At 43.8% G+C, this 8,111-nt stretch overlaps 1 protein-coding gene across 8 annotated transcripts in view; it reads left to right on the top strand.

Annotated features, from left to right (window-relative positions):
- Positions 1-7,910, top strand: part of SYNJ2 (synaptojanin 2) — a 121,530-nt gene extending 113,620 nt beyond the window's left edge. For 5 of the 8 annotated variants that reach the window (XM_017538567.2, XM_017538577.2, XM_017538557.2 and 2 more), the window contains 2 exons: positions 2,030-2,205; positions 4,396-7,910. In XM_017538567.2, coding sequence (XP_017394056.1) covers positions 2,030-2,205; positions 4,396-5,145 — 926 coding nt within the window. In that variant the 3' untranslated portion in view covers positions 5,146-7,910. Of the gene's footprint in view, positions 1-2,029; positions 2,206-2,685; positions 2,887-4,395 lie in introns of all 8 variants that reach the window. The other 3 variants (XR_005201804.1, XR_001828104.2, XM_017538584.2) reach the window with 3 other exon arrangements.
- Positions 7,911-8,111: the final 201 nt, after the last annotated feature.

The following is an 8,111-nucleotide window of genomic DNA, read 5'->3' as shown; positions in this document are numbered from 1 at the left end:
TTTTTTTGGAGACTGAGTTTCACTCTGTCACTTGGGCAAGAGTGCAGTGGCTCAACCCCAGCTCACTGCAACCTCTGCCTCCCAGGTTCAAAAAATTCCCCTGTCTCAGCCTCCTGAGTAGCTGGGACTATAGCCGTGTACCACCATGCCCAGCTAATTTTTGTATTTTCAATAGAAACAGGATTTCACCATGTTGGCCAAGCCAGTCTCAAGCTCCCAACCTCAGGTGATTCACCTGCCTCAGCCTCCCAAAGTGCTGGGATTACAGGCGTGAGCCACCACGCCTGGCTGAGTGTGCCCTTTGAAAAGGCGTAAGCAATCACCATTGCCTAATTTCCTTTTAGTCAGCATGTTTAACTGCTTTGGAATTCTCAAATAATATTTAAGCGGGCATGAGTTAAAAGGTTGAGAACTACTGTTGTAGAATGATACTGCCACAAATGGTTTTTTTTTAATTTTAGAAAAATAACTAAAACTATGGATATAACAACCCAAGTTTCCATCAGCTGATAAATGGATAAACAAAATGTGGTCCATCCATACAGTGGAATATTGTTCAGCCATTAAAAAAGAACACAGTGCTGATACATACTACCTCATAGGTGGATCTTGGAAAGATTATGCTATGTGAAAGAAAGAAGGAAAACAAAAAAGGCCACATAGTGTACCATCCCTTTTTATGAAATGGCCACAGCCAGGAAATTCATGGGGCCAGAAAGCGCTTCATGCTTCCCAGGGTCTGGAAAGAGGCGTGGGTGGGAAGTGACTGCTGAAGGTGTGGGGCTTCTTTTTTGTGTGATGAAAATGTTCTGGAGTTAGATGGTAGTGATGGTTGCACAACTTAGTGAATATACTAAAAACAATGAAGGGTACACTGAAAAAGGGTCAATTTCACAGTATGTGAATTATATCGCAATAAAGCTGTTTAAAAAAACAAAAACTAGGGATGTAGATATTACTAGAGGTTTGAAATCCACCTACAGTCCCAGCTTAACACGCTCTTGGTCATGGCCCCACTGAGATTTGGATGTATTTGGATCATCTCCCCTGAGAAAGGTAAGTACACATGAGACTTTGCATATGATCTCAGGGTCTCACTGGTCTGCATCCAGACTATCCACAGACCCCAGATCACCACCCCTGCTAGGAAGGTGAATGTGAAAAGCTGGGGCTACTGGGCACAGTGGCTCACACCTATTATCCCAGCACTTTGGGAGGCCAGGGCAGGAGCATTGCTCGAGTCCAGGAGTTCAAGGCAAAAATTTATTTTATTTCATTTTATTTATTTATTTATAACAAGAGGCTCACTCTGTCGCCCAGTCTGGAGTGCTGTGGCGCAATTTTAGCTCACTGCAACCTCTGCCTCCCAGAGGAGAAGATTGAAGTGATTCTCCTGCCTCAGCCTCCCGAGTAGCTGGGACTACAGGCACACACCATCACACCTGGCTACTTTTTGTATTTTTAGTAGAGATGGGGTTTCACCACGTGGGCCAGGCTGGTCTTGAACTCCTAACCTCATGATCAGCCCACCTCAGCCTCCCACAGTGCTGGGATTATAGGCGTGAGCTACCGCACCCTGCCCCAAAAATTTAAAATTAGCTGGGCATGGTAGTTCGCACTGATAGTCCCAGCTACTTGGGAGGCTGAGGTAAGATTGCATGAACCCAGGAGTTCCAGCAACATGGTGAGACCTCATCTCTGCTAAAAATGAAAAAAAAATTAGCTGGGCATGGTGGCACTCACCTGTAATCCCAGCTACTCAGGAGGCTGAAGTGGGAGAATTATTGGAGCCTGGGAGGTTGAGACTGCAGTGAGTTGTGATCGCACCACTGCACTCCAACCTGGGTGACACAGCACAATCCCATCTTAAAAAATAAATAGTGAAAAAAGCTGGTGCTGAACCTAGCTGGTTAGTCCTGAAATACACTGAATTCGTAAATTACCCTTAGGATGTAGACTGTCTAAAGACGAAGTCATGCAGTGAATTGCCTCGCCCTTGACACTGCCGCCATGTGGTTTTATGTTTCAGGCACCACAGAAGAAGCCTTCAACACCATGGCCCCAAGGGACCAAGCATCCTCTGAACCAGAGCCCATACCAGGGGCAGCCAAACCAGAGACCCCACAGGCACCCCCGCTCCTGCCCCGCCGGCCCCCACCCAGAGTTCCTGTCATCAAGAAGCCAACCTTGAGAAGGACAGGAAAGGTAACAACCTGGTAGCATGAACCCTCTTACTCCTAAGTCGCTCGGGTGTCTCGTGAAGAATTGTGTCTCGCAGACAAAAAATCTAGTTACCTATGGACATCCTCTCGTTCATGAGTTCCAGGCACAGGCGTGTCTTTGGGGAAGGGTTTGACAACTGCCTCCTCCCTCATGCCCTACTGTGTCTTGGCTCTGGCTGAGAAGAACAAGGGGTCCGCTGTCTCGCAGATTGTCAGTGTGACGAGAACAGCTTGGAGATATTATGCTTCCTAAGTGTTCTGGATCCCCAGGGGGAACCACAGTGGGATGCTTTTCCCCACGTGTTCTGGTACCGTCCATTTGCGTGTGGTCTGTGTTGTGTGCACGTGGTTTCAAGGCATTAGAAAAACAGTAACCGATTCCCAGATTCGCCAGGTCCACAGGCTCTCGTGTGGCCTCGGTCTACGTGAGGTTCCACAGCTTTTCTTGACGCTTTTCTTGCAGATTGTTTTTTGCACTCGCTCTCAAGCTTCTCAGCCTTGCTTACTGCTTCAAAGACATGAGTTTGTAAGGACAGTAGCAGCCCAAAGACTGGCATCTGTAGACACATCTGGATCTTCCGTTTGATCTCAGTGTTCTAGTAATGGACCCTCGGTAATCCCTCCCTGGTCATCGCAGCGTGGCGCCGCTTCCCCCCAAGGGAGTGTGAGAAGGGACTTTGGCTTCACTCTTGGCAGCACTTGCTTTGTATTTCCTGGGTTGCTCTTCCATCCCACGTTGGCTCATTGCCGTCCATCCCTCGTCCATGCCTCCTTACAAAGTGGACCTTTTTCCTCCCCCTTTTCCCTGTTCAGATGTTCCTCGACTTAAAATGGGGTTATGTCCCCAATAAACCCATCATAAGTTGAAAATTATCATGTCAAAATTGCATCTAATACACTTAATCTACCAAACGTCATAGCCTCGCTGACCTTAAACATGCTCAGAGCACATACATTGGCCTACAGCTGGGCCAAAAAAAAAAAAAAATCTAACACAGCCCATTTTATGATACTAAAAATAAAAGGTCTAACTTCAAAATTTGAAGTTTGCTTTCTACGGAACATAAGCGCTTGTGAACTGGGGTAAAGTGGAAATCCTAAGTGGAACCATTGTTAAGTCGGGGACCACCTGCTTTGTCTTTTCTTGTGAAAGCCAGAAGCAGAAATGGATTCATTTTCCCAACCTGCTGCACAGGAGTTAGAGTAAAAGGCTGTTGGAAAAGATATATTTTTTTTAGTTTGTTTTCTAGAGAACCAGAAAGAATTCTGAAATGCCAATGTTTAACTAGCCTACTGATCTCCATTTCTGTATGAAAGCTTCATTTTGACTGTGCAATTGTTTTCTTTGTGATAGATCTGAATCAAAACCAAGGCAGTGTAAAGGTTTCCATTTTTTACCAATATTTAAGTATAAAAGATTCAGGGAGCAACGTGCAGTGGCTCACGCCTGTAATCACAGCACTTTTGGAGGCCGAGGCAGGTGGATCACCTGAGGTCAGGAGTTCGAGACCAGCCTGACCAACATGGTGAAACCCCATCTCCACTAAAAATACAAAAATTAGCCGGACATGGTGGCACATGCCTGTAATGCCAGCTACTAGGGAGGTTGAGGCAGGAGAATCGCTAGAACCCAGAAGGTAGAGGTTGCAGTGAGCTGAAATTACACCATTGTACTCCAGAGTGACACTCTGTCTCAAAAAAAAAACAGAAACAAAAAAATTCAAGGAGAAAGTATATCCATTGGTTCTTCAATTAGCTTAGTATTGTAACACAAGTTACTTCACCCTAGTGTGGTCCAGACCATACATCAGCCCAGGCTGCATTTTCAGAGTGTTTTCAGAGAGTTTCCCTTACTTTCAGTAAGGGAAAAGCATAACCCCATTTCCTAAAGTGACAAAGAGAAGTTTGTCTCTGATTATTTACTGTGGCCCTGGTTTTAAAATTTCCGCTCATTTTTGTTGGACCTGCTGGTGTGACCTGATAAATGTGTGTTTCTCCTGTGCTTTTTCTTACCTGGTCACATTCTGGCATCCCACACATTCTCAAATCTTGAATTTGCTAGAATGTCAGCTTGGTCTCATCTCTGTTCTCTGCTGACCACTCAGTGTCCTCTGATCTTGAGCTTCCCAGGTGTTGGCTTCTTATTTACACTCTTTGTCCTACTTTTTCTCAGCCCCTGTCACCGGAAGAACAGTTTGAGCAACAGCCTTGCCGTTTTACAATCGGGCCCCCAGAGACAAGCCTTGAGACCCCTCCTGTCACCACAGTCCCTCAAGTCCCTCCTGTTCCCAAACCAAGAACATTTCAGCCTGGGAAAGTTGCAGAGAGGAGGCCAAGCCATGGAAAGCCAGCATCAGATGAAGCCCCTCCCGTGGCAGGAGCCTCCATGCCACCACCTCCAGAGGTGCCATCTCTTGTGCCCAAAGTCCCCCCAAGGAGGAAGAAGTCAGCCCCCGCAGCCTTCCACCTGCAGGTGCTGCAGAGCAATAGCCAGCTCCTCCAGGGCCTCACTTACAACAGTAGCGACAGCACCTCTGGTCACCCACCTGACACAGGCACTGCCTTCCCACAAGGGGACTTTCTCAGCACTTCCTCTGTTATAAGCCCCGACAGCAATGGCACCAAAGCAATGAAGCCAGGGGCAGTCCCCCTTCTTGGCGATTATCAGGACCCCTTCTGGAACCTTCTTCACCACCCTACACTGTTGAATAATGCTTGGCCTTCTAAGAGCTCAGACCCACTGGACTCAGGGACCAGGATCCCCGAAAGGGCTCCCATAGACCCAGCATCAACTAGAGCTTCAGCTGCCAAGGCGGAGCTGCCACCAGATCATGAGCACAAAACCTTGGGTCACTGGGTGACAATCAGTGACCAAGACAAGAGGACAGCACTGCAGGTATTTGACCCACTGGCAAAAACATGACTCTGCAGCTCTGAAGGCCGCCCTCCTGCAGAAGGCATTGCTCCACCAGAAGACACGCCTATTTAAAGGCACACTGGCTAAAACATTTGTGCATCTGTCACTCTTGCGTAGTTTACAAAAATTGTGTCTCTTATTCAGTAAGATGGTTAGCCACCAAAAGATATTTCATTCAAGACTTATTCATCTGAAGTTTCCTCTTAAAGGAATGGGAAGCTTCCTGTTAAATTCGGTGTATGGATTTTAAGCAAGGACATCTAGCTGATGAGGCCCAAGAAGTTCTTGCACACTGAATTTTTAAATTGTCGTTCAGTTCATGTTGTCTTTTGTCTTTTGTTTTATTTGTATTTTACAGATTTGGAATATCATTTTGGAGAGCTGCCTGAAGGTTGATGTATAAAGTAAGGATTAGAGAAAGAGGTCGTTGGGACCATTAATAGCTGTCCTGGCCCACTTAAACAAGGTTACAAAAAGTCAGAGTTGGAAGCAGCAAATAGGTCAACCTCATGACTAGACTGTATATTCCCATGAGCCCTCGTGTTTAACCGTGTCCATGTGTATTAACCTTGATGCGTGAATCCCGGGAAGCTGGTGTCATACACCGTTTTGCCTCTAAAGCATATACATATAAGCTTAATTTACCTTGGCTTAAACTTGCTGAAGACTCCTGTGCCATCTCTTAGACATTGCATGCCCTATCAATTACTATAATCCTGGGCCGTGGCATGCTACTGAAACCAATTTTTATCCACCATCTAGTCCTTATTAAATGAAGCCTTGTGGATTCTTTGTTCCACTTATATTCCATACATACCACATAAAAGCACAGTGTGAAAACTCATGCTGGCATTGGATATTGATTCTCATTGTTAGAAAATGGAGAGTATTTCAGCCTCGTCTGTCCGGCTGGAGCTTCAGGATGGAAAGTACTATGTGTCCCTGCATCTAAGAATCCCCAGGGCAGTGTTTCTGGGTTTGCTTGTCTGTATGTTTATTAGGTTTATTTCTTGCCTATTCATTTTCCCCACATTTCCAACACCACTTCTTACCTATTCAATAATTGAAAAAGACATTACCATAGTGTTTTACATTTTTATGGTAATATTACAAGGTCTAGCATCCATTTGGAGCAGATATCGTGTTTTGGCTATTTAATAAGAAGTTCACTAGTGAAATCTTATTGTGTCACTTGTATCTGGGAGCCTTTCATGTCACAGACTCGTACGGCAGTGATCAAGTGTTGCTCCTCACATGACTAGGAATGTCTGTCCTAAACGCTCACCACTAGGATGGTAAGGATCATCTTGCCTGGGCTGTGCCACTCTCTTGTTAACCAATTAGACCTCTGGAATTTCAGAATTAGTTTTCACTGTCACTATCAAGATGTACTGTGGATTACTTAAATCTGGCAATCAAAACAAAAGCTACAACAGTCATCTCTTTTCATCTGAAAACTAATACCAGGAAAAGGATAAATGAAAAAGGAATCCGTGATCCACAGAGCTAAACAGATAAGATGCATAGTTGACCAGACATAAAAGGCAGTGTTTAGGTGATCAGGATGCCTTTGGCGGCATTTATGTGCTTCATGTGATATTTACCTCCATAACAAACACGAGAAACAAACAGAATGGTCCTTAACAGAGTTTAGGGGAGAGCGCAAGATGGGTTGCTTGGAGAAGCTGATTTGCCAAGATGCACATCGCTACTAACAAGCAAGAGTCAGAAATGAAGTGAAATTGAAGAATTTATTCAAATGCTCTTTTCCTTATCACCTCTTTTGTCACCAAAAAGGAGGTAAATTTGAAAACAGATAAATGTAACAACCAGTCAGGAAAAGTGAGCTACTCTATTGCTTGCAGTGCCGGAAATAGATCTCATTTTTAGGTTTTCTCTTTGTTCCAGAGAGCAAATAAATGGGACAGAGAATAAAATTTCTGTTAAGATAGGTGCTCATCTCCTAAGTAGCTCTTCAGAGTCTGACAGTAAGTAAAAACGCACAGAATTGTGTTGACTTGGGGAAGTGAATCCAAAAAGGTACAAGGAGTTTAACAGTTAAATATTATTTGATCATGGCTGTCAAATTTAGTGAACAACACAGATTGGATTTTGAGTTGGTAATATGTGGTTTTCAACCAGGATTCTCTTTAAAAAAAAAAAGAGGACAATTGGAATTGTCTTATTTTTAAAATCAATGCTTACTAGTTGGTATCATTCCCGGGTCAGCAGCAGAGTTGATTAAATAATCTTGACAGTGAGCAGCTGCCATCTTGGGGATTTCATCCTGTGGTTTTTTAAAGGTTTCGTCTTTGATGCTACCACCCAGGACTTCTAACTGTGACCTTGTAGCTTATTTTGTTACTGCTGTTCTCTAACGTGATGGACTACATTAGGTCCTTGACAGCTCACCATTGTCTCTCTCATCCCAAGTGTAGTCCCTTTTACATCACCATCTTCTCAGACTTCTTGCCTATTCTTAAAATTTGTTTTGGTTAATGGCTGAATTAGGACATCAGCCTAAGCAATTCCTGTAACAGTTTAAAGTTGTTGAAGTTCAAGGCACATAATAAAATTCTCCCTAATGTGTGTATAAGTATAAACAAAATAATGTATCAAAGCGTTCAGTTTACAATGAAGTCATTTCATTGGGAAGAAAAGCTGCAAAGATTATTGGGGGACTAGTGATTAATAAAATCCGGTAATATTTTTTGAAGTGAAGATTTGTACTGAAGTTGCACATGATACCTATTAAATGTTTTTGTCTTTTTAAAAATTGGGTTTATTTCTTTTCAGATATGAAGAGAACCTTGGAATATCTGACTAGCCATCTGTTCTGGATCAAATGCAATTACTAGTTATTCCTCTTAAGTTTTGGGTTTTGATTCATTTTTTTAACTATCAAATTAAGTTGAAAAACAGAAAAGTAGGAGAGAGATCCAAGATGGCTGATCACTAGCAGCTCGGGATTG

This window comes from Cebus imitator, unplaced genomic scaffold (genome assembly GCF_001604975.1).
Source record: "Cebus imitator isolate Cc_AM_T3 unplaced genomic scaffold, Cebus_imitator-1.0 Scaffold6, whole genome shotgun sequence".
In the NCBI taxonomy this organism is placed as follows: Eukaryota; Metazoa; Chordata; class Mammalia; order Primates; family Cebidae; genus Cebus; species Cebus imitator.
The sequence above is the reverse complement of the archived record's forward strand: the minus strand, read 5'-3'. Positions and strand labels throughout refer to the sequence as shown.